The sequence below is a fragment of the Argopecten irradians genome, chromosome 9 (assembly GCF_041381155.1).
Source record: "Argopecten irradians isolate NY chromosome 9, Ai_NY, whole genome shotgun sequence".
NCBI lineage: Eukaryota > Metazoa > Mollusca > Bivalvia > Pectinida > Pectinidae > Argopecten > Argopecten irradians.
Window position 1 is genome coordinate 33,390,610 of NC_091142.1, and position 27,957 is coordinate 33,418,566.

General features: G+C 34.3%; 1 protein-coding gene across 1 annotated transcript; it reads right to left on the reverse strand.

The window, feature by feature from the left end:
- Nucleotides 1-185: 185 nt before the first annotated feature.
- Nucleotides 186-27,943, reverse strand: LOC138332117 (melatonin receptor type 1B-like). Its single transcript, XM_069280087.1, has 4 exons — nt 27,162-27,943; nt 12,460-12,577; nt 3,751-3,871; nt 186-3,141 (listed from the first exon to the last, which is right to left on the reverse strand). Exons 1-4 carry the CDS (start codon nt 27,339-27,341, stop codon nt 2,394-2,396), a joined length of 1,167 nt encoding a protein of 388 aa, XP_069136188.1. The 5' UTR covers nt 27,342-27,943; the 3' UTR covers nt 186-2,393.
- Nucleotides 27,944-27,957: the final 14 nt, after the last annotated feature.

Sequence of the window (27,957 nt, forward strand, 5' to 3'; positions counted from 1 at the left end):
TTGTGGTTGTATACCTGATTTGACATGTTACATGGTGTATCTTCTATCGAGAGACTATCATCACCACCAAATGGAGTCAAGAAATCATCATAATCTGGAGCCTTCTGCTGCAATTTTTGCATTCTTCCTTTTGGAGTGAAAATATGTTCTATCAGATAAATAACAATCACACAGAAAGACGTACATCGTTTTCGTAAAACAATAGTTTAATGTATAACGCATGAGACATATTAACAATGGCAAATAAATTATCACAAAAGTAGCTATAAGGTCTGAATGGTGGACACAGCAAATATTTCTCCACGCGAATATCAGGATACATTTTTTCCCGTGAGAAATTCGCGAGAAGTTCACATATTTCACGTGAAAAATTATTAGCTGTGTAGACATTGAAAGTGCTAATAAGGGATGAATGGTCTCTGCTGTTTGATCCCGCTAGTGTTTATTCTGTATCTGGATATTACAGAGTTATCTGCCCTTGCGTATCGGTATTGGTTGTGACGTCATATGTTTGCGAGCGTGATGTCATATCCTACTTTTCGGAGAAAACGACGTGAATTGCGCCCACAAAATAATGACGTCACAATGGATACATAACCACAATGGAACTAACTCTCTAATAGGCAAAGACTGAATAAAGCATTGTTCATGTTTGAAAAATAAATATAATACTACATGTAATTCCTAATGTACTCAATAAAGTATGTAGACATTACTTAAGAAATAAAATATGTTAGTTTATGTGACGAAAACCTTCAACAAACTATTGTTTGATCTTGAGTCAGTTACCAAGTCTCATTATGTGGTTATAAAACAGAGCCGGTAGTACAACTGCTCATTTATAATGACATTATATATGTATGTGATGGTATTATATTATATCCTTGGATCTTAAAATATTGATATAATTTCATCTGATTGAAGTAAACCAACCTGAAAAGAATTACACTTGTAGGCTAATTCATCAACATTATTTACGTAAACATACAGACTTGTATATATAGAAATGTCTGATCATATTTACTCTGATGAATAAAATAAAACAAATAAAACATGTAAAAAACAAATAAGTTTTAAAAGTTTTTGACTTTAAAATGTTACTCAAATATTTTCATAACAATGGCAGCAGACACCAAATGTATGCCATACAGTATTACCAGAACCACATTGATAATCATTGTATAGAGTTTGATCTAAAGTTTGGAGTCTCAGAGATCCACGAATGTCCGGGATGACAAGTCCAAATCACCTACATTAAATATAAGTACAACTTCATGCAAGTTTATTGAAGGCAATATTCAAAATAACAATTACAATAAGACTTAATTTAATATTAACCAATGAAAAAAGTTTTATGAAAATGACAATAAATGTGTATTGAAAAGTTGTGGGACTAAGATTGTGTTATTGCAGTTCAAATTATAAAGGATGACATGGTTATGAGAAGATGGCGTACATGGAAGAATGAATTTGCTCGTGTAAATATAATACATATTATGGAACATATGTGGATAGCAATACGCATAACAATAACATATCATATCATTATTGTTTACTGAACAGACTAATTAAACACGACACGATATGTAACACATAGACATCAGGGATAATGATCTGTTCACTTTTCTAGTGAACGTGATTTTCTAATGACTAGTTTTATAATTCAGCAATAACACAAATATGCTTGAAACGAAGGATTTCACTAGGTCACATTGCTAATGTAAAATTTAATTAGGTTGTAAGTATTTATAAATGCGAGTATAATATTATACAAAAAGTAACTTAGACCAGAACCGAGAACATGCAAACACAATTCATGTTTTAAAATGTATATAAATGAATGGCTTGTATTATAATAAACCTTTTATAAACATATTAAAGTGAAGTCCTTTTTGCTTATTTTCTTTAAGGTGAAACATGAATGCAAGTTGAGTTCAGTAATTCACTGTATAATATGTCTCTCTATTGTTAACCTTTTAGTTATCCAGCAATTTTCGTCAGCCTAACGAAGACCGCTGAATTACCAACGTTCTACCTTATTTCTAGTATTTGAAAGTAAATAGTATCTATACAAAACCATTAAGTCATATCAACCTTTATGACAACTGAGTCCTGATTCGGTAACATCGAGATTACTTTTTTATTATCGCCAAACTTATTGAAAAATAAAATAAACCATAAATTTGTATGAATAATCACGAAGATAATATCGTATATCAATCTAACACCATTTTAAATATATATATATATATATAACATTATTGCGTCCAACATTCACAATAAACCAAATCATTTAGCACCCACTTTCACCTTTTCACGTCATGCATAGCTATATTCTGAATTATTATCTCATTCAATATAAAATATGGCAAATCACTTATATCTTGGTACCTTCAGCGTTTGAGTCTCGGAGACGCTTGAGATGTATTAGTCTGTGGTGTGGCTAACCCGGTACCACTATTTTCGTCCGAGCTATTTTTAAGATAAGCTGGTAGTCCATTCTTTGTCGAATTAAAAGCGTGTGAATCTATTCCACCTTTCCTAAAACACTGTGAATGAGTTATAATAGAGATGAATTCCAAGTAACCGCGTCTAAATCGACGGTTTGTACTGGCATATAAAATACTGTTTAGAGCGCTATTCGAATGACCAATGGTCAGTAAAATTATATACAGAAGTCGAGGCGCCTCATCCAGTCTGTCAAACAACACCAAAAGGTCATATGGTGTCCAGCAAATTAAAAACACAACAACAACAATAAAAAATGTCCGCACCATTCGGATTTCCTCTTCACGCCTCGTATTGAGCACTGCAGCATTATTACAAGATATTCTTGAAAAAGCCTTTCGGAGTTGCTTGCGGTTTTTCTGGACGTATTTGAAGATGAGAATATAGCAGATAAAAACTAATATGAAAGGCACCCAATAAATGGCCACACTTAGGAACAGAACGTACGATAGGTGACCGCTACGGTCGAATGAACATCCCATTGTCTGAAAGTCGTAGGCGTGTCCGCCCCACCCAAGGTAACTCGGCATGTCAATACAGAGCACAAGTATCCATAGAAACAAACACATGATGGGCGTGGTCCACTTATTGTATATCCGGTGGTAATACTTGTTCCGGCACACGAACACGTACCTGTAGGGAATATAAAGAAATTTGAAGTATATGTACAACTTACAGGCGATATGCTGTGTCGCAGTCATTGAAAGACTTAAAACTTTAAATCTACTAACGTTGTCATATCGAATGATAAAGGGGAATATGATTGAACTTTTCAAAATAATGATTAATATTTTATGATAAATAGGAATGTACATTGCTAAAAGTAAGGGCAGATGTATCAACTAGACATATCAGCAAAGGGAACACCAAAACTCTTACGCAGCAACTCTTTCACAATTAATACCGAGAGTGTGGAAGAGTCTACATGAAGATGTAGTTTCAACATTAACTGTTCATAACTAGACTTAATAAAACTGGGGGAAATCAGGATATCACATTTTACTACAAGGCCCTATGAACATTAGATGTATCAACTATGTGTTCTTTTACTGGAAATTATCGAATATATCTATGTACTGGCAACTGTTAAAGAATGCGTTTTTGTTTCTTCATCCTTGAAATAAATTTTAATTCATAATAATGACCCTAATTAATATTCACGAATTTTGAACTAGACGCGTAATTTGAATGTTGTTTGTTATTATCGATACGTGTATTATATGAACAAATAATTTTACTTACCTATTAAGGGCAATAGCCGCTAGCGTCATCATGGAGCATGCGCAAGCGGAAACACAGATTGTTGCGACCGCGTGACATATGCCCTCGTAGTTCAGGAAATGTTCTGGACCAATCACAATCCCTGCAATGCAAGATATTACAATTTACTAATTAAAAAATTTAAATGTTACTTTCATTTTATTTTTGGAGCGCGATTTCAGGTACTGAACATGTTGATGAGGCAGGACGGTAACAGCTAATGCATAAAACTAAACCAGAATGCAAAAATAAATAAATAAATAAAAATTAAAATTAAAATAATGAATAAGAATAGTGTTCAAAAATTACCAAAGCCATCGAGTACAGCTAAAGATCCAATAACGTTAGCAAATAACAATTTATAACACTGTAAATATTACTTGCTAATATCAATGTTTCTGACAAGGGCTATTTTGAAATTAAACCAGACTTTTTATTTCGTTAGTTTAAACATATTTTATTGACATAAAATGACAAAAGGATAAGTCATTAAGTTTTACCAACTTATATGCGACTTCTCCTGAAATATAGAAAATATAAACATACATAAATGAATAGTCACGTGATTACATGGAATAAAATAGTATGAATTCACATAAAACACCAAGAACATTAAACTAGTAAGAGAGAGGGAGAAAGATAGAGATTAGTCCCTACTATTAGTATTCGTGTGATACCATTATAATATATAAAACAAGCGATGAAAAATGGGAAAAAAAATCTTGACAACTTGTAATGATATAGGAAATAAGTAAGAGAGCGAAAGAGAGAGGGGGAGAGAGAGTGTGAAAGAGAGAGAGATAGAAAGAGAGAAAAAGATAGATGAAGAGAGAGAGAGTCGATCAATCAAATCTACCCGTTCTTACCAGGAATTGCTGTACAGCTTTTGCAATTTTCATGTTATTAATGATTGAAATGTTAAGATCACCTTTGCATAGAATATCAATGTTAATGGCGCCTTCGTACCACGATAAATCAGTGTTGAGAAGTGCTCGATGATTGGCATACAAAGGGCAAACAATAAAGAAGTGATAGCTGTCCTCACAGGGATGTCCACACTGACAATATGCAGAATCGGTAAGATTTGCTCTAAAAAGGTCATATTTTAGGGAACTTGCTCGGTTTCTTAGACGACAATGGAGGATATTAAGTTTTCTTGGTCCATATGTTGCAAAAGGAAAATTAAAGTTTGAATTTGTTTTCAGGGATTTCATCATATTGAGTTTAAAAGAATTTATGGAAGGAGAATTTCTAATGTTATGGTCTAAAACATTCCAAAGATGTATAGTAGAGGGAAAAAATGAACTTTGAGATAATTGTAACCGATAGTAGTGTGTTCTCTTATTTGATATGCATTTCGTAAGTTATAAGGGGTTAAATTACCAACATCATCAGGCAATATATCTATGAGGAAACTTGGTGCCATACCATGGACTATTGAATATAACATCGAAAGTTTACGAGCTTCACGTCTCTTAGAAAGTGGCAGCCAACCGGTTTCGCGGTATAAAAACTCAGTTTTAGTAAAAACTGGAAGCCCTGTAACAATCCTTGCCGCTTCTAACTGAATATTTTCAAGTTTTAAAGAATTATTTACTCCGCAGTTGTCCCATACTTCACACGCATACTCAAGCAAAGGTCTTATATAAGTGAGATACAGTTTTTCCAAGTTATTTCTTTTTAGAATTAGTTTAAGTTTGCGTAGGGTTGCTATGTATTTAGTTACTTTACTTGTGATATATTCTATATGGATATTCCACTTACAGTCGTTAGTTATAATAACACCGAGGTGTTTGTGATTATTAGTAAAATGAATGGGAGTGTCATCAAAAGTAAGGGACGGGTTATACGGTAACTGACGATTAGATATGACTAGAGCCTCTGTTTTAATGGGATTGAATTTCATCAACCAATCTTTCGACCAAATTTCTAGTTTCCTTAAGTCCGATTGTGCTTCGTTCTCGATTAGAAGTAAGTTCGAGGATGAGTAAGAGAGTGATGTATCGTCTGCAAAAAGCCTAGTTAGAGAAGCAAGATTACAACAGATATCATTTATGTATATCAGGAAAAACAAGGGTCCAAGTACAGAACCTTGAGGAACACCAGCAAGTATTGTTTTAAAAGAAGATAATGATTGTTTTACAAAAACCGCTTGTTTTCTGTTACTCAAGTAGTTACTTATCCATCGAAGAAGTTGACCTGATATACCGTAATTGTTCAGCTTATGTATGAGACCCTTATGCCATACCCTGTCGAAAGCCTTCGAAAAATCACAAAATATTAAAATGGAATGTTCATACTTTTCTAAGGAGGTAATTATTGAGTGGTAGATTTCAATAAGCTGATGTGAGGTAAAATGCATGGATAAAAATCCTGCCTGGTATTTTATAGATTAAGTCATTATCAATCATGAAATTATAGATGTATTTATATACTACACGCTCAAATAATTTACCTATACAGCTTAGAAGAGATATTGGTCTGTAATTAGACACAATGCTGGGGTCATTAGATTTAAAAATAGGCATAACATGAGCAATTTTCCATGCGTCAGGATATACACCAGACGAAAGGGAAAAATTAAATATCATAGACAGAGGCACACAAACTTCATTTGAGGCCAACTTCAACATTTTATGACTTATACCGTCAGGGCCTGACGCTTTTTTAACATTTAATATATCTAAGATGTCTAAGATTTCACTGGGAGCAATATTTATTTCGGATAAAACAGAGCCAGTACGACTATCAAATAATGGTAAATCTTTATCTAATTCATTTGCCGGTAAGTTTCGTTACGATCAACCAATTGAAAAAAGTGGTATTGATGAAATTATTTCCATTGATATCAAGCTCTAAGTTGAGAAAATAAATATTTAAACTGCAGATTCACCTTTCATTAGATTATTAGCATTATGATTTCCCATTAGATTATTAGTATTCCGATTTTTTACCAGATTATAAGTATCAAGATATTTGCCATTGGTTAATTAGCATTAAGGTTTCGCATTAGCTATATATAGATTATTAGCATGAAGATTTTCCATCAGATTATTAGCAAGAAGATTTTCCCATTAGACTATTAGTATTGCGATTTCCAATTAGATTATTAGTATTTAGATTTTTTATTAGATTATAAGTATTCAGATATTTGCTATTGGCTAATTAGCATTAAGATTTTCCATTAGAGTATTAGCATTAAAGTGAACAGTCGGGCAAGGATAGCTAAAGTCGGTAAAAATGGTGTGAATGTATCCAGTATAATTTCTTATAAAATAGAAAAATAAAATCTCTCATCAAAAATTGTCTGCGTACGAAGAAATTAATTTAAAGTATGGGAATCCTAGAACGTCCTCCCGGCTGACTATGTCCGTGGTTACATTTCCACGCAGCCTCGCTTTCAATGATTTCAACTTTCCTTTACTTTAATGGTCAGAACTGGGAAACGTAAGCAGAACTTGACCGTCGTATTAATATGCGAGAACTTTTGGAAGGCCAATGAACGCATTTAGACTGGTTTTCTTTGCCCGACTATTCACTTTAAGATTTCCCATTAGATAATTAGCATTATGATTTTCCATAAATTTTTTAATATTATGATTTTCCCATTGTTAGCATTTAGAAAATATTCTAATATTATTAACATTTTTAGTTTTATTTCCGTTATATCTTGTTTTATTCTGATAAATGGCGAGATTGCGTCCCTACAAAATTTAAGTTAAATGACTGTAAAATTTGAAGGAAAGCCTTAACATAACTGCCTAAAATAGGACTGGCGTTTAAAAGGACCAAAGGAAATCAGTCGACAGCATGTATGGATGGCCTTTAAGAACTATTACATTATTAACTGTTACATATTGTTCTATTGAGAGGATCATTTCATTGTCTTTGTACACGACACGAGACTTATTTCCGAGCCATCTAACTGCCGTCGACAACTGTGATATACGAGGAGTAATTTATTATACGTAATGGCGATAAAACCATGTCTGTAGCACATCCACCCATGCAGCTTCCTGTGGGTTATACACGACCGGACTATCTAGAATGTCTCCCCCGCTCCCCAGGGGCTCCTACCGCTCGGATATTAATTCGTTATCAAATATGACGGATGAGCAAAGCTGCTATCTCACAGATAATGTGTTTCCAGTAGATGGCCATCATGTTACAGAGCATTTAATTATTGAAGTGCGCATGCCTCATTTCATCTGGGCAGTTAATCCAATGTTTTCTCTAGTCCGCCGCGCGACTCGAAACTTCAGACAGCGAAGTGAAATTTCATGGACATTACCTGATTGATTACCTTCACTAGCCCAGACTGTATTTTATGTGGTCAGTATTAACTTTGATAGGGTGGTGGTACACAATGAACGTAAATAATGTAAACGATGGTAAAGCCTTTGTACGATATTGAAATTATTCCTTACGAGGTAAAATCATGGTAGAACAAGCAAATCTTACTATTGCGTTGAGATAGCCGAGTCTTCTTGTCAGAGCCATGTAAGATTCTGCACTAGGATTTATTTTGAGATGACTTTACATTTCAATATATCCTACAAATGCCAGACGACATTCGCAAAATGAAGTATTGAGAAAAAATTATTGGCATTCAAATTTGCGGCGATTAATGCTCTCGATTTCAAACCGCGCAAATCACATTTGTAATCGCGAAAATGAGTTTACCCATCCCAATTCTCGGGTCTCTTTTCCTTGTGTTGTATACATATGTTGCTATTTACTTAATTTATTAACGATATTTTGTTGTTGTTATTGTGTTTTGTTTTTCTCAAAATCACTGTTCCATCCTTGTTTTTCTAAAAAAATTTATCTCCATTGGACATCTTTGCCAAGTTTTTTCCCCTGTCTAGCGTAAACAGTGCCTGTTATATACCTTGTATGATATTCACAATGCCGTCTGTTGATATTGTTATCGTGTGTAGACAAGCGTTCCTTGCTAGGATATCCTGTTGCCAGTACTGTAGTTATTTGTTTTCTTACTAAATCTAACTCTCTGATTGGCTGATTCTTTTTCTTCGTGTATTATGAAGAACAAATCATAGAATGGCGCGAAAATCCGGCGTAATCAAGACGTCAAAATAGAGATGTCGACGTTGCGTATTGATTTAATGCCTCGGAAATCCCATTATCAAAATTTGTACACTATGGTGTTCGGATGAATCTCTTTTTAACTAGCAATGCCATTATTTCTTCGTATTGAGATATGATTTTTTTTCCTGTTAATTTTGCTTCGCTCCATGTTTCCCAGTCGGAGCCAAAAATGTTTTTAGACTTTTTGAAAATCTCTCGAACGATTTTGTTACTGAATAACGCAAGCATAGCAAGCATATTTATGTAAATGCGCGTAATTTGTCAACGTTTTCATAACCCGACAGTTAATGTTTATGATTATTTTCCACACTACTTGACAAGATAAAATACGTTTAATGTACGTGTATGATTCCGTTTACTTATCAAGGATTTTTTTCCAAAGTATTCCTCAACGCCAATGTCTCATTCCAACCAAGATCGTAATTTCACCCATGGTTTTGTTTCTTGAACAGGCGATGCCGTGTTTTAATGAGGACCACATCGTGTTACCATCTATACGGCGAATACAGAGAGACAACATTGCGTTGTATATGAGTCATTAGTACTTTATTATGTATTGGGATGTTTTGGTACAGTGTGGAGCGATCTAGCATACGCCGTTTGATAAAGAGGTGAATCGTTAAATCAATTATCAGACGATGTAGGTATGTACCACCAAAGATATAGGACGGCCTCTTGTTTATACAGAAAAAAATTTACCAGAAAAAAAACAACCCTAACTGTAAATATTCTTATGACGGCACAAACAAACTTCCCTGTACTATGGACACCTTCCGACATGATCGTATCCAAATGTCATATTTTCATCAAGATAATAATGATATATTCAAGCTAAATTTTCTTGTTGCAATTCAAAGAGATTGACACTTTCATGATTTTTTTATTCGTTTTAGCGATATATTGCATTATCAAATGTTTTCGTTTTCATTGTTTTATAGCAGAACGTGTTTAGATGTAAACCTTGAAAATTCTCCAAGCTCATTTAGAATAATATTTAGCGTGATGTCTAAACACTGTGATGAGCATATTCTTTTGATTATGATATTGTTTCTCATTTGGTTTCGATTTAGAGATTGTGTGCTTTGTTCATCATGGATTCTACAATGACGAAGGTCTGTAGTAAAACACAATGTTAAGTACAGTAGTATCCCGCTTTGGCACCGCAGTCTTTGTGTAATGTCGTATAATACCTTGCATGGACGAGTATTCAATCAATTTCATGTCATCAAATTATAATGTTGACATCGATTTATTGGCAGCAAAACAAACATTTCTATTACAGTTTGATTCAGCATTTGCATTACTGTTGTTTTTTGTAACCAATCAAAACTATCTTGGGTGTAAACTTCCGGGAAATGGAAATCTCCTGGGAGGAGGTAGTTTATGTTGGTCACGAGCTGCCAATAATGCGCTGCTCTATATCGTGATTTCGAGAAATTTACGCGTAACTGTTCACACGTTTGTTTGATGTAACGAACTTTGATAGTAATCAGTCGTTTTAATTTACGATTTTTAATGTTTACACTGAAACTAGTTTTCATAGACAAAACATTATTTGGTATCTGAATAACGAACGCAGAACAATTAAGTTAAGGTAATTTGAAATTGTAACAAAATACTTAATATTGTCAAGAAATATTGAAAATTAAAACAAAAACACATAGTGGTCAGGTACTTCAGTATAGCATTCCTTTTCATTTTATTGAGATGTTACATGTAAGTATCTAAAGATATGTTCTATTGTGATTGAGGGCGTTTGTTTGACTGCCTATTCTTTTCTCAACAGCTGTGCTAATTCACATAGCTGTCAGGTTTCCAAGGCTGATAAAAGCCAAAGTACTGACCTTCCTGACCAGCAACTAATGACTCGAACAAGGAGCACATAGATCTCAAATAAGTGGTTTCCTATTGCCATGTCCCTATTAGTTTCTAAATTTTGTTTTTAAGCAAATATATGCAAAACCTATGAAAATCATTTCTAAGTTGAATATGTTTCTAGATTTCAAAATCTTGCTTATCTCTGAATAAGATACTATTACATGTGATCTGTGTAGTGCTAATGAATGTGCCTACGCCTAACAGAGAACCCTATGGTGAATGTATAAAGTCCGCCGGGGTGTACCACTAGAACAGCTGTCGAGCAGTTTAAATGTTTTCACAGACAAATATGTTCTCTTATACATCTTTGTTTGTTGATAAAATGAGGGAAAGAAACTTAATCAGCATTGAAAAAGCTAGAAGTAGCGTACTAAAACGCAATCTCAGGAGACCAAGAAGGAATAGAAAAAGACCGTTATGATCTACAGTAGATATATATAAAGTGACTTAGAAACAAAGATGGTCGAATATTTAGGTCATATTAGGTAACGTAGGCATCGAGATGATCGACTAAACTGAAATAAGGTCATATGACGGCAGGGGTTTATTAATCAACACTATTACATAGAACAACTTCCCCAATGAACAGTTGATAAGGACGGATAATCAACTTATTCATTCATTACTCTGTTATTTCACTCGCATAGTGCTACGTGCTTCAACGAAGATAAGCTGATTACGTGTGTTCTAATTTATACATCGACCTCACTCTTCTTAAAATTTTGCTATACTATTTTTGTTTAAGTCTTAATTTTACAGATTAACCTGCTTGCAGTGAAACTGTTGTTTGTTAACATTAAACATCATAGCTATTCTAATTAGCACCAACTCATAAAACTGCAGTCCATATTCCTCGGCGTCTCCGATTTCTAATTAGCCCGCCATACTGTATGTCTATCTCTCATTGGTGTAATCACATCCTCTATTTTATGTTTTTAACAAACATGGTCATTTTATAATGATGTCATCTTATCTGAAATGAAGTCTGTCAATCAAGTACCTCTTATGACACAACGCGAGATCTATTTAGGGGATGTGACTAATAGATAATACCAAGAAATAATCAACTACATAATTATGCAAGCTTTTGATAACCCTTTGGACACATAGACAATCATTACTAAGATATTTTGTTGATTTACATGCATCCTTAGAATGACAAAACACAAATGTCAATTGTCATGACAAGACAAACTTGTAAGCAGATAATACTAAATATGGACCTATTACACACACAATGATGGCATTATAATAAGGTTATCATGATGTCCAATTTAATTGAGTGACGTTCAAATCAAATAAAATATATTAGCAAACTAAGTATAATACGAATATCTATAAAAACTAAATAAAGGATTTATACTGCAGGTTTTTTTTTATCAAAGTCGACCATGTCAGTCTCTGATAACATACTGTCCTCAAATGATAAATGTAGTATGACCACACACAAATATGGTAAACAAAAAACAATTATATACCATATTATTACATCGACCACAAAAAGTGCCGATAGTCTTCTTCGTCATTTCAACTCATATTTCGTCAATGTTTCTGCACAACGTTAAAAACTGATACCTTGCTAATGGGAAAATAATCATTGGATGTCGGACTAACTCCTATATGTTTGTCTACTTGTTGATTTTATCGGAGGAAAGCTAAGAAATAAGGAGGAGGTGTACAAGTGTAAGACGACGAAATACTCACCCACAATATTATACGGCAGTACTATGGCCACCACCACGAGGTCCGCTATAGCCAGATTGACGATGAACACATTACCAGTGGTTCGCAGTCGGCGGTGGACACACACAGCTCCTATAACCTGTAAAGTTAGGGAAAACACATTTAGTACTTCATACATTGTAAAGGAACATCAGACTGCTAGAGAGTTGAAAAGTTGCATTCAAAACGCTCTATACATTCACCTCATAGTTTCTTGGTTTGGTTAACGTTTTTATCTATTTTTGTTTTATGTCCTTTTAATAGCCATATTTAGAGGAGGGGATGGAACCTTGAGAACTCGCCGAGATAAAACTCGTCAAACAGAAAATACTGATTAAAATAAGGATCGCCGCGACAAGGCATCATACTAGTCCCAAATGTTGAATACATTTTCGCATTGACATATAGATCAAAAGACATGTTTAAATATGACTCGAGAGTGGAGTAAAAGTAGCAGTTAACCCTTCAGTCACGATAGTATAATACTACTGAAATGCATTACATAAACATATCGTGTTATAACAGTTGTACAGTGTTTTGGTGACCTTACAAGGAAATACATTGGATCTAAAAGAAACTGCAACCTTTCTTATCAATCTGATTAAAATACAAATACTCAAACGGAGTGATAATAAGAATCTTCCTTCTTGACCATCGTGTTGCTAATGACGTTAGGGTTCAAGAAGGAGAACTGTTTTTCTCTCGTACCGGGTGTAATACTGATTTATCCCAGGCAACACACTCATGTCGGCTGAATTTGTATTACATAACTACACGTGTCGCCTGAGGTTGTTTTACATGGCTTCCCATGCAATACAACTTCGTGTCTTCACTGAGTCAACAAAAGTGTTATTTTCTCGATGAATTTTAACGTTATTTTAAGAAAGGCTGGTATAGGCCTAACTATAAAGAATACAAAAAACGGGATTTGTGTTAAAAACATCGCTCATTTTTTATGTATGGAGGATTAACTTGCAATTGCTGTATCTTTGAAATACTTTTTCAAAATGGCAGGCTATCATAAATATAAAATTGTAGCAAAACGTCGAGCTATGGGACAAAATATTATTTCATTTGTGGATATAAATGATAGATATCTTGTACCTTCGCGATCACAAATTGTTGTATAACTCTCGGCGGGCCTCGGGTTTTACACCATCACGTGACTCTCGGGTAGAATATTTCTATCCTTGAAAGAGTCTTATAATCATGATATCACGTGTCGCCATTTTAACCAATAGGACTGCAATATTCTTGTTTGAGACTGGACAAAATATGGTATCAGTACCAAAACTTTGTATCTGGAATAATGCTAAAGACATGGACGTTCTCTAAGAACTAAGGAGACATATATTTATAAGCATCAACAACGGAACCTGGCACTAAGTTTTGAATATTTTTAATCTCTGTAACACCAGAAACATTTTATACATTTTATAACTATGCATTTAACAAAAGAGGTCATCTATGATTAGCCTGTCTAAATATAGGGCCTACGATAGTGAGTTCATAACGTCTCCCATTGTCTATTGTTTTTAATAAAATTCCCACCAAGGCTGTGGTTGCCGCTACTGGAAATTTGAATTTTCTACATCCCCGACATTCCGTATTCACGATTGTTTATGTACTTAAGTATGTATGCTCGGTGGTCACGTTTTACTGTATAAGGCATGTAAAGGGGGATAGGAAAACGGAAACCAGTTCAAGTGTCTCTCTACCACAATATCATGTAGTAAAAATATACCGCGTCATTGGAATTACACATGGTCGTCATTGGTATACAGTCACAGTGAATATCGTTATATATACACCAGTCCATGTAAGTTTTGATGACAAGAAATTGATTATAGAATTCCTGATAATTATTAAAGTTAAAAAAGGTGAAATTTCACCTCTCTACAAAATGTAAATTCAAAATGGCCACCACAAAAATCTATATACAAAAGTATATAAACAATAGTAGTCCAATTTTTGACATATTTTGTACATGACAACTTACTTCAAATAGAGACAATTACTTTTTGAAAATCACGAAAAAAATCTTTATTAACAATGAAACAAGTCTTCAACGAGACTGAAACTCACCAGAACAGATCTTAAAATGCATTTCTTTTACCCTGGCAGTAATTTGAATTATTTTTGAGATATACCTAAGGTGTCGAAGTAAAGTCTAATAAGAGATGGTTCAATTAATATCTGGTATGCTACAATCTGATATGCTAGTATCCGATATGCTTATATCCGGCATGATTATAGGTATGTTTATAGGTATTACTGTCGGACCTTTTCATAAGATAACAGTTAAAACCATTGGATCGAAGTTTCCTCGTCAAGAAAACTTTAACATGTTCAAACCAAGAACGAGTAGGCGTTGAAGTTACACATACCTGGTAAAGCCTCATAAAAACATCAGGCATTTCAAATATGACATGCACGATATGAAAATGCCGCTATCTATTTTAAGGCACGAAATCGACAAGCCCGTGTTATCGTTCCCGATGGCTTCTTTGCTGATACCAAAGCATGTAGCCTACACAGTGCTCTTGTGTTTGAACCTTACAATTGAAACGCCATAGCGGTAAAACGTTCTAATGACGTAAGGATCACCGTAAGACATCAAACGACCGATCGGCATGTTCACAATTACCTAAGTGTTGTAGAAATAATTCTGGCGCCAAGTTTGTTAAATCTACTCTCAGTTTCAGCTAGAAACATCTTTTCAATATCGCACCACAGACACGAGGACATAGATTAGTGATTGTATGTCCGTCTATTACTCTGGTTGCATAAGGACTGCGACAAATATTTGGGTTCGACACAGATCGAAAATCACTTTTGCTTGATTTTGTATGACGGAATTATGATAAGCCCATTAACTAAAAGTCATTTTCCCGCGTTTCCATGAAATTACTTTACGAGAAAAATTGAAATAGAATTTTTGTACCAATGATAACAAAATTAAAAGGGGCTGAATTATGTTGTCAACACTGTTGGACGATTAAGGATGGAATTCTTTGTGTATCACTCCTAGAGCTGACATGTTAGTTTCGCACCTTACTTCAACATGTTACTCCTCAATTTATCAGCAGAGTGACAAACAACAAATCTACAAACTGTCTTTATTTGCATCCAGCTATTCTAATGGGATTGTATAACAACGATAAACGGAGCTGTATGATTAACATTAATGCAGGGATTTTCTAATGAATGGATTTAAAACGCTTTTGTCAGAGTAAATGAATGTCAGGTTTGGGTGGTTGAAATATTAAGGGCCAAATGAAACATACAGTAGTTAAAATGTCGTTATATAGTATGGTCGTTATATAGTATGGTATCCGTTTGGTTTGTCAGCCCTATGCTACATTTTACACAAACATGTAAACAAGAAAAAACAATCGAAGTTAAGTTACAAAAGAAACGCTATTCAACACGAAAATTCCTAACAATAGATTAACCATACTGTCATGCAAATCAAAAATATTCACCTACATGTGATTGCTTTTAATATACATATATTTCTGTTGGTGTGTAATAATCAGCTGATATTAGTAATGTCATTTCAACCATGCACTCATCTGCATAGTCTGAAAAAGCCCGAGATATTACCAACACAAGGGCCCGGCACAATAAAACTATTCTCAGACAGATTTTTTACTCAAGTATATGCTTTTACATAGGCTTGAGTAAACAATCTGTCTGAGAAAGTTTTATGGTGCCGGCCCCAGATATAATACATTCGAAACGTAATTTACTTTCCCTGGATAGCAGTACAATGTAAGGAAGCCATCTAGCTTAATGTTAACCGTAGAATACATCTATATAACATTCGGTGCAGATTATTTTCTTACATCATCTAATGTTAATGTGAAGAGATAGTCATACTATTTTCCAGATCCTTGTTTATCAAGATAAGATCTTTATGTTCAACTAAATGTCTTCAGCTGTCAAACTACTGCTGTCTTCATGACAACACATGATAAATATACACGGTGCTGGCACTGAGAAATGGGAAAAGGCAATCAGAATACCTCAAGTTCTAACACAATGCAGTAGAGAATCTAACCATTTTCCTAACGAAAACGAAAGTACATAATCACAGTCTGGAGTGCGTTTAAATGACCCTGTTTTTCCTACTGAAGGTCATTCTTCTGTTTCGGCGGAGATGAATTACCTATATCGTTGTCTATAAGTACCGAGAGGAATGTTAGTTAGTGTTGTGTAGTTGTTTTATTGTATACAACTGTTTACTATATCGACAGCAAAAGCGTTGCTATGGTAGACAATATGACCTGTCAATCATTAAAAACCTAGATTTTGAAGACGCGGAAGTTATTTTAAGCTGGTTGTGTTTTTAGTATACATACAAAGATGTATTGCGAAATAATACATAACTGTATATTGCACTGTTCAAAATACATAACAAACCATTCGCCTATGATTTTTCAAAATGAAGATTGAAAATCTCGTACATTTGTAACATTCAAAATGCATGGTAATATGACTAGTATATGATAAATCGTGGTTTTATTTGACATATATCAACTACATTGTACTTAAAACATGTTTTACACTAAAGACAATTCAAAAAATCAAACTATACAGTTATGATTCATTATATGAAAGAAACTGAACATTTTTTCATTTGTTTAAATTAGATCAAATCTAAATAAGTATTGGGTATTATTACATCAATTCTGATGCTGAATGCCCCAGTAATACACTCGTAAGCATTAGGTTAGACTGGGTGGTGTACAATTAAATCTGAGTTATATAACTATACCTATCGAGATTTCGAGACCTTGAATTCCGTGATGATAGACTGCCGTCTGGGTGGTGTACAATTAATACTGAGTTATATAACTATACCTATCGAGATTTCGAGACATTGAATTCCGTGATGATAGACTGCCGTCTGGGTGGTGTACAATTAATACTGAGTTATATAACTATACCTATCGAGATTTCGAGACATTGAATTCCGTGATGAAAGACTGCCGTCTGGGTGGTGTACAATTAACACTGAGTTATATAACTATACATATTGAGATTTCGAGACCTTAAATTCCTTGATGAAAGACAGCCATTAGGGTGGTGTATAATTAACACTGAGTAATATAAATACAGTTATCGAGATTTCGAGACCTTAGATCCTTGATGAACATCAACAGTTTGTCTTTAGGCGTTTGGCAGCATAACTGATGAAATGAGACCTCCAATGGATGCTAAGGTGTACATATGTATTACGGTGAACTAGTTTGGTGGAAGAGCTATTAGATCCTGAGATATATCGTTCTATTTATAACATAAAGTTGCAGTCTCTCAGGTTGATATTCATTACCGGTAACCAATTATCTACTGTAACACTACCACGTGCTTGTAGACTATTTACCAGTGTGTAGGTTTTATGTTAAGAATAAAGGTAAATATCCTGGATATAAAGCGCAAGATAGCTCTTAATTTACCCATATGTTTTAGGATACGTCGAGTACGACTAGAAAGTAAGATCATCATTATTCTTCATGGTTGTTTTAACAGTTATGTATCAACACCTGTTTAATAAATAATGTGTATAATACCTCGTGATTGTGATGGAGAGAGGTGTTATCTCGTTGTAATTACTTCACCAATACATATAGGTGTTACATAAAATTGTGCCTGGAGAAGGTTTCTCGTTGTCTTATTTACTGTGAAATTTTAGTCAGAATGGTCTTAAAAGTAGTCCTGGAGAAACTTTTCTCGCAGAATGGTCTTTCTTAAAAGTGAGTAGTCCTGGTGAAACTTTTCTCTCAGAATGGTCTTAAAGTAGTTCTGGTGAAACTTTTCTCTATGAATGGTCTTTACAGTAGTTCTGGTGAAACTTTTGTATCGGAATGGTATTTATAGTAGTCCTGGTGAAAACTTTTGTATCGGAATGGTGTTTAAAGTAGTCCTGGTGAAACTTTTGTATCGGAATGGTCTTTAGAGTAGTCCTGGTGAAACTTTTCTCTCAGAATGGTCTTTAGAGTAGTCCTGGTGAAACTTTTCTCTCAGAATGGTCTTAGAGTAGTCCTGGTGAAACTTTTCTCTCAGAATGGTCTTTAGAGTAGTCCTGGTGAAACTTTTCTCTCAGAATGGTCTTTAGAGTAGTCCTGGTGAAACTTTTCTCTCAGAATGGTCTTTAGAGTAGTCCTGGTGAAACTTTTCTTCCAGGATGGTCTTTAAAGTAGTCTTGGTGAAACGTTTGTCTCAGAATGGTATTTCGTGTTTAGTGTGATATCCGTTGAACCGATAGTTTCTTCAGAATTATTGTGCCAGAGAAACATGTTCAACTGTTCTGATTGCATATGCTATAAATTCGAATTTAAACATTATATTATCAATCAAGGCCGACATCGATCACATAACAGACCAGTATTTACCAGTATAAAACCTTATATAGGTAGTCGTTGAATAAGAGAACGCTCCCCCTCCGAAGTAACCGATCTCTACTTCTTTACCAGTCACTTTACCATAGAACGATTAAAATTGGGTAAATATGTGAAATGTTAACTATATAATTATAAAAATGTTTTCAAGAAGAGTTTTGACCTATATGAGACTATTTGCGCCATTGTTTTGATAGACCCCGACGTCTGCTAAAGAGGTTAAGACCCAGCGTCTTCAGGCATCTCTTGTGCCAATCTTACCAAGCCTGATGTTATCCTCAGAGATAAGTAGCAGGTGCCCATCATGTCTTTGTGCTACTTGACGTAACTCAATAACACGGCCAGGAGAGGATACTACTGAGGCCCCTCACTGTGGGGATCCCGCAAGCAATGCAAAACCCAATTAGGTATTAACCTCCCTACAGCGTATAAAAACTAATATCATTAAGTAATTCCGGATATATTCGGATCACTGACCTTATTTCACGTGACCAGAACGAACTGATGACGGCACGTGTTTATCTAAAACAAAGTGTTTACACGATATTACCAGAATGGATGCTAGGTAACTAATACTCATAAGGCGGGGTAGCACGGATTTCCCTACCAACGAATTTATTAATAGAAACAACTGAAACATACAAAAATCTCAGTCCTAAAAAACTACCAAATGACAAACAACTGGTTTGGTTAAAAATATATTTCGTTTTTATTTGTTAATAATCTTATCTCAAGATGAATTAATTGCTCTTCGAGGAAACATATTAGCTAAAAGTCATATATGGTCATAATGATTAAATAATTTCCCTTGGTAAAAGAAAAAAGGATAGAGGTTTCTATGGAAACAGAAATAACACTTACCTCAGAAGGCAACTCAAAGAATATATAAAAACTAAAGATGAAAAGTACAATAGATAACCAAAAACGACACACTATCTTGGTCATATATGCTATGCTAGTCCCCTTCTATTGTTTATGATTCGGTGATAATTATATCTGTCATTTAGTTACTATTGGTCTGTGGTGCCATGTCACCATGTCTATATAGCTAGATAGTTAACACCTAATATTTTTGGCCTTATCATCCAAGACTCCCCACCTACGTATGATCGTCTCCGTAGAGCGACACCTTCTAAGGTATAACAGTACACTTCACCTGTATTGTACTGTAAACCTAGACTGGCCACCAGACCCAAAGTTGTTGATAAAACTTTTTCAGCAGAGTTCTTCACTAGATAATCTCTCCAAGTTTGAAACTTCTAGAATTATATATGTAGTGGAAACAAAAATAATCAGTAAATTTTAGTAATTTTTTCTCATACTCTAGAGCCTGTCGGCCCGTCTACTGAAAACTCTATATGCCAATGATGAGTTTTAATCAATGATGTGTTCAAACTTGAACCAACTTACTTCCGTGTGCTATTTGCTTTGGCGATTGTCGCGTTCAAAGTAAATTCGCAGAAGTTAACGTCTATATATCTACAGTTATATCTGCCCTATTAATATTGTAGGATATTCAATCATTGGTATATATCATGGTAAAGTGGGTTGATGGTAATATATCATAACTGTCACTTAAAAATATCTAGCGGTTTAATAAAAGTAGCGTTTTCCCGTGAATTAGCCAGGTACCAGTTATCATAAGTTTCCATATACTAATGTACGTGCGCCAATTTTTCTGGACGTTTGGATAGAATGGCACAATTACTGCGTGTTATAGAGTAATGTAGATACGGTCGACTAGTGAACGCGTAGTCTTACTCTTTGTTTAATATTTAATCAAGATATCTGAAACAGGATACAATGTATATTAAGTCTATGAAATTTGATTTAATATGCCAGAAAACTATAGTTATTACGAACGGTAATACCAATTCAACAGCATGTTTATATATTGCAGATGAAGTTTTAAAATCAAAATATAAAATTCTTTATAATACTAGATCTCCCCATGTCAGACATATGCTTTTTTACTATACATCTCCGCTACGGGTACAGGATCAGGAAACAGTCTTACACTTATGTCAAGGCTTAGCCAATCAAATATGACGTAGTAACATCATCAAATCTATTTCCAGAGATTGGCCCAGGAATCATATCTCCACTTAGGATTAACGCATATTAACCATCTTCATTTTCCCTTTCTATCGATAGGAACAGGAAATACTTCACGGCGGGTTATCTTGACGTTTTGAATCGACTCCATCAACAATCTGTTACAGTAGTGTTATCTCTGACGTGGTGCTCTCGTCACTGTAACAGCATTAACATCCGACTATAGTGGTCCATCGTCAAGGAGCTTTTTATATAACTACAGCAACACTACAGTCTATCTCTTTACCTTTCTCTAATCGACATGCCTGTTTATTGGTTAAAGATATCTATAATGGCAGGTCATCTGTTTACTTTTACTTTATTTATAGCTAATTTAATTAAGAATCTGTTTGACTTTGTAATAATTTGACGACAACACGTTGAGATACTGCGGAATCAAAGGATTTGAGGGTTTAAATAGGCCAATATTAACCAAACCCATGACGTGAAGAAAGCATATATCTACCTTTAATATGAATTACTAATAAACCTGCGTAACACGGAAGTATGCGTTATATGTTACAGGTCTTGTATACATCATTAAAATTGATAAAAAAAACTTTTATCATGAGGCAGCCAAGGCCTAAACAACGGTATACCAGGGTAACTCCGACGTTTAGTCTAGGGGGTATAATGCATGGTTACAGGTCTGTATTATTGTAGTTAACCATATAACACTAGGTCAAATCACGATATATATAATCACGAGTTTCTGTACCTATACGGGGTAATTACCACAGACGATACAAACACACAGGTATAAACTGCATATAAACCGTTATACGATCTAAAATTAAAACCGGAAACTGACCAATAGATTATCGCCGGGGATGGCCGGATAATTAGGCGGCCGTAAAGTTCTAAGTTTATGGTCAGTTAGTGTCCGGCCAGGGCAGTTCCTTCCGGGATATATGACTGTACTCGTGCTAATTACCGTGTATATAAAGTCGCACATATGTTAAAGTTTAAGTACACATGCTTTATGCACATCAGGTCACGGACAAACGTTTCATAACTGTATAGTACGTTGTAGAATGCATGAAACATTTAAAAACTTAAGTTCTAAATGGACTTGAGATTAAAAAGTATAGATGCAGATTGAATAATGTAATCGTCTAACCCCCCCCCCCCCCTCTCTCTCTCTCTCTCTCTCTCTCTCTCTCTCTTTCTCTCCTTTGTGATATCATGTTGGTGTATATGGCATATCCTCCTGACCCAAATACTCTAAAACATGGTATCGTTGTGGTGTGTTTCGCGCTGATAAGTGTCGAGTTCCGATCGAGATGCATCACATATGTATGCATGGTAACTGCAGGAATTTGCACTACTTATAAATAATTGTTAAATATCAAATGAGAAAAAAAGTTAATATATAAGGTATTTCAGAAAACACGGCCTGACTTTAAACTGTTATAACTTCTTAATGAAAAATCTTAATTACATGACTTAAGACAATATTGAAAGCAAACGATACCACAATTTGTTGGAATAATATACATGTAATTTACAATTAGGATTTCAAAATAATTCATCACGACGTCATTAATGACATCATTAAAAACAAGGATATACTGGGTTTCCTAAGTAGGTACTTTCGATCAGAAAGACTTGCGATAAATATCATTCTTTCAACGATGAAAATGAATCAGAGGTGAATTGTTTGTAGGTAATGTATTTACATGTTACACAGAAACAAGAAATTGAATTTGAATCTTTTTGTAAGGAATACTCTCAGAATAAAGGAGTCATTCCGACTAGTTATTGAAGTTTGTGATATAGGCCTATAATATATGAACTGCACGTGTGTTAATTGCACCTATATACACACTATAATCCAATTGGATATCAAAGTCTTAATTGTCTCTATGTTATATATGGAACTTTCTGGGTTTGGGTTTTATTATGCATCAAAGTCTGGACATGTTTTCTGAAACACACTGTACCATTAATTTTATTTGATATGGCGAATAAGGTAAATACAAGATGTATTTAAGAATGTCCATTCCTCTACTAGATTATTTTTCTTTAATTTGGTGCACTTTAATGTTGACCTCATCCACAGATTTAAAGAGCTTAGTACAATAACGAGTTAATGCGTTGTACCCACTTCGCCGCCGAAAGGATTAAATTAAGTGCAAATGATGCATGAACTTAGCGAGAAACGTGCGGCAATAAGCATGCATTTAAAATAATGGAGTTCAGTTTGTTTAGATTAAGAGAGATAATGTCACTTGTGAGGCATTTACAAGTCTTTCTTAATCATCACATAAATAAAATCATTGTAAACAAGATACCATGCTGTAGATTGTGTTTTTTTATCAGTGATAGTGGGTTCCTCTGGATCATAACAAATAAATGTTTAGTTTTATCTTGTGTATCGTACTAAACACAGTCCTGTCTCGGCTATGGTAATTTACACTTACAGAGAGTCTATAACATTCTAACGTAATTCTAACTTATACCTGTGCTCCTCTCTACATGTGCAGTATGGTATACAAATCGTACTACTATTTCTAATTTTATGCTATGAGACATTTGAAGAATATAACTTTCTGGATCAATTTTCACCATTATATTCACACTTAACTCTCAAAATTATGCTTACAGCCTTTACATAAACAAGAATACCGGGGTACGCTTCAGAGACTGCGACAAGTAATGGTAAGGTTCGAACCTTTTATATGTTAATCGACATAAAAAGGTTATTTTTTATTTTGCTCATTATCAAAATGAAGATTTGATATTTTACATCCGTTGTTCAGATAATTACTTAATACCGGCCTATCGCTGATTAGATGGCTCCTTATTATAGGATAACATGAATAATCAATTCCGGTTTGTTATTTTTCAATTTATATCATAATTAGAAGTGAAATTTGTTTTCCCAATACATATCAACACAATGAAAATTATGTGATGATGAAAGGCGATATTATCACATTAGATTAATAAAGTAATGTGTTGTTCATTTACACCATATAATCACATACTTTATAGCTGTCAATTTGGTGCTCTGCGTGGTGCCCGACAGTGGCCAGTTATATCATTAGCCTTTCCTTTTTAAAGGTTCCAACTGGTCGATTGGTCAGTGTTTTGAGTTCGCAACAAATTTGTTGTATGTTTGTCGTGTGCAAAACCTATACGATGTGGAAAGTCTACAGTGGAAACAAAAAAATATAACCTTAGTTTATTTATACGATGTGGAGAGACTATGGGAAACAAAAATATTACCTTAGTGACCCTAAACGATGTGGAAAGACTATGGGGAAACAAAAATATTACCTTAGAGACCCTATACGATGTGGAAAGACTATGGGGAAACAAAAATATTACCTTAGTAAACCTATACGATGTGGAAAGACTATGGAGAAACAAAATATTACCTTAGTGACCCTATACGATGTGGAAAGACTATGGGGAAACAAAAATATTACCTTAGTAAACCTATACGATGTGGAAAGACTATGGAGAAACAAAATATTACCTTAGTGACCCTATACGATGTGGAAAGACTATGGGGAAACAAAAATATTACCTTAGTGACCCTATACGATGTGGAAAGACTATGGGGAAACAAAAATATTACCTTAGTAAACCTATACGATGTGGAAAGACTATGGGGAAACAAAAATATTACCTTAGTAAACCTATACGATGTGGAAATACTATGGGGAAACAAAAATATTACCTTAGTAAACCTATACGATGTGGAAAGACTATTGGGAAACAAAAATATTACCTTAGTAACAATTTATTTGAGATAACAATAAATATTTTCATGCAAAATTAATACCTTTTTGTCAACCAATATAATTTGGAGGTCACACAGCTTTGTTATTTTATGATTTAATCGATCATTTACAGCGATACTGTCTAATGCAGCTTTGTTATTTTGTTCATAATCAACAACATGAGCGTTGTTATCTTGGCGCTGTTACACTGTTGTGTTTATATATTTTAAGCTATCGTTATTGGTATTGTTGAATGCATGTATTGTTTTTGTATCTTGTTTATTACTCTTCAATTTGATAAATTTAAAAATAATCGCTCCAGTATATTTCGCAAAAAGTGGATTTTCAAAAATGACTGATGTCTAAACGGCTTGCTATATTATTTAGAAATTGTATTTTGCAGTAAGAATTTAAAGTCATGTTTAGCGATATGAAATGAAAAATAACTGTAGATTCATTCAGAAGTAAATAAAAAACAAAGAGTAAACATCTACTGTATAACAATATCATCAACAACAAAAATCTGTGTCCACTCCTGTAAAGAACTGTTGTGTATAAGCGCCAATAACTGATATTTGAGTGAAAATCCTTTAATTCATAACAACTATCATTTTACTATGGAATGCGATACCTATTGATGGAAACGAGACTGAACTACCCACGTATGAATTTCGATTGTTTTTAGAAAAGTAAAAAATTACCCAGAAATCCAGAGATTCAGCAAACATCAAGTATAGCATCTTTTTAATCAAATGAATTTGATTGCAATTGTATTTACATTTGAGGTATTATATAGAGCAGTTGACCATAGTGTCATGTATACTTTGTACTAAATACAATTTATATAATTAGTTCTTGATTTACTTCTTTGAGTCCACTGAAAATATATATACATATATATTTACAAATGTAAATAAGGCCTATATGTAACAACACAAACCTAAACATTTTAACATAGTGATGGCTGCTGTGTATTAAATTATTTTTCTTTGTCCTTCAAGGCTTCATCAGAAAGGATATGACGAGGAAACTTTGTCTACAAACACATATCAGAGACCTTGCAATGACCGAGCAGTACAAGGTCAAGGTCGTGCATGTGCGTCAGTGCAGGGATATACATCAGAATCATTTTGGTGGATTGTTTTTCTACAAACATTTGTAATAAGGGATAGATATCAAAGTCATTTCTGCGGATTATTTTCCTACAAACTTTTGTTTTATCTAATCCAAATTAATATCCTATTGCTCTTATTGTCATTGTTAGACAACTGAGAAAAATATACACATTATTTACACTGAGACAACAAAGGGTTAAATAGAACAATGAAATATATTATAGCAACTGTCTGGCATAATACTGTTCTTATATATGATACATCACTTTGTCAGAAATGTCTAATTATTTCTGTGATCATTCATTTATTTCATTCGAACGACAATCTGAAACAAAAATAAGAAATAAAGAGAAACTCTGAAGTTTGGAATTGTACTTTAGGCCTGACTCCAGGATCATGAAACAATCCTAGACTTAAGTTAAGACTTAGCCAATCAAATATGATGTAATGTTTTGTAAAGTCTTGTTTGATTGGATAAGTCTATACTTAAGACTGTTTTATAATTAAGTCCATTTCGTTATCTTGGGGTTTGTTCTGTTGAAATCCCTACACTAAGGGTGTCAGCCGGTTCGCTCCCTTGAGTGTGCACATCCGCAGCTGGCACGTAGTCATTGATTAGCAAACATGAATGTACCATAGGTCAAAAGGTACATGATCATAAAACATATGTCGATGATTTTCAAAGAATACAACAGTATCATCTGACTATCAATAAGGATTTGTAAGTGTTCGGAGGGATGCGTGCATGACAAACTGTATATAGTTAATACAAGAGCTAGTATTGTTTATGTTTTCCTACTACAGCGTGACGTGATTAAGTATTCCGTGAAGATCATCACAAGTGTATTATCTGTGATAACGCTTTGTGTGGAAAATAAAAGGTCCATTCATACATATAGTTAGCCATCGTGGAACTCTAATGACGTTAGTAAGGTCTAATATCAACCTTATAGAATCAAATACTACCGTAGGTAAAATTCGATTTACTAATGTCAAAATCCCTAACCTTAACCCTAAGTACTTGATAAAAAAAGTTCTTTATATTTGAAAACAAAGTGATTACATTATGTTTGTCTCGGTAGCACACAAATTACATCTGACTATCGTAGTATTATACGCATAAATCTACTTAATTTTGAAAATTTCCTAGAAGGATGAAAACACCCCAGCAACTGATAATGAGGGGGAATATATATTACTAATTTCATCATGATCCACGCATTGCATGACGTCATATACTTCACATGTAACATTCTAAGATGACACCATAGTGAACATTGATAGGCAAAATCATGTCATATCTATTATATAAAACTGAAATAATCCTCATACATACTTACCAATATGTTGCCGACGAATCCCACCAACATCGACACTACAATACACACTAAGAATATGATAGTGATAATGGGTTCCGCTTCCAAAGGTTTCCAGAAGAATATATCTTCACCAGTGTAGTTTTCACCGTGAATTTCTCTTGCCTGTTCAAAATCATTTCGGAAAATTGGAAGAACTTCCATTTTTGGTTTGAATCTGGTTGAAGCCTCCAAGCTCGTTATGAATGTGTGAAAAACTTGATTACAAGTAACTGAAATTCAAATTACATGCCGGCTTAGACATGTAGAATTAGAAAGTGATAAGTATTCCTTTTACCTTTCACACACATCGCCATTAACTTTGCGTTTATACTTTAAAACGCTCCGTTGGTAAAACTACTAATCACCAAATTTACATTAGCTCAAATATTTCTCCGGAAACACAGACACTTTAAACAGGTTTAATCCAATGACGAAATTTCTCGGTAAACGTAATAATGATAACACGAATGAAGAGTACGGTCCACACAGCTGACTGGAGGCAGAGCTGTACCGGACGGGACCGCCGTACACACTGGATAGGCTTCCTCTGTACACATCGTTACTGACTCAACCCAACATGGCCGGCCTCTAGTTGGAGTGATGGAGAGATGCTGTGTATGTTATGCAACACATCCTTAAGATACGAAAGACAAGTTTAAACCAGGATGTTTAATTTGCACCATATGTGGCTAATTATTTCCGTGTCCCATGTATTGTGGATTTAAACGTTTCATGTTTAGGATAACATGTTTTAACACACAATATATATACAGGGATG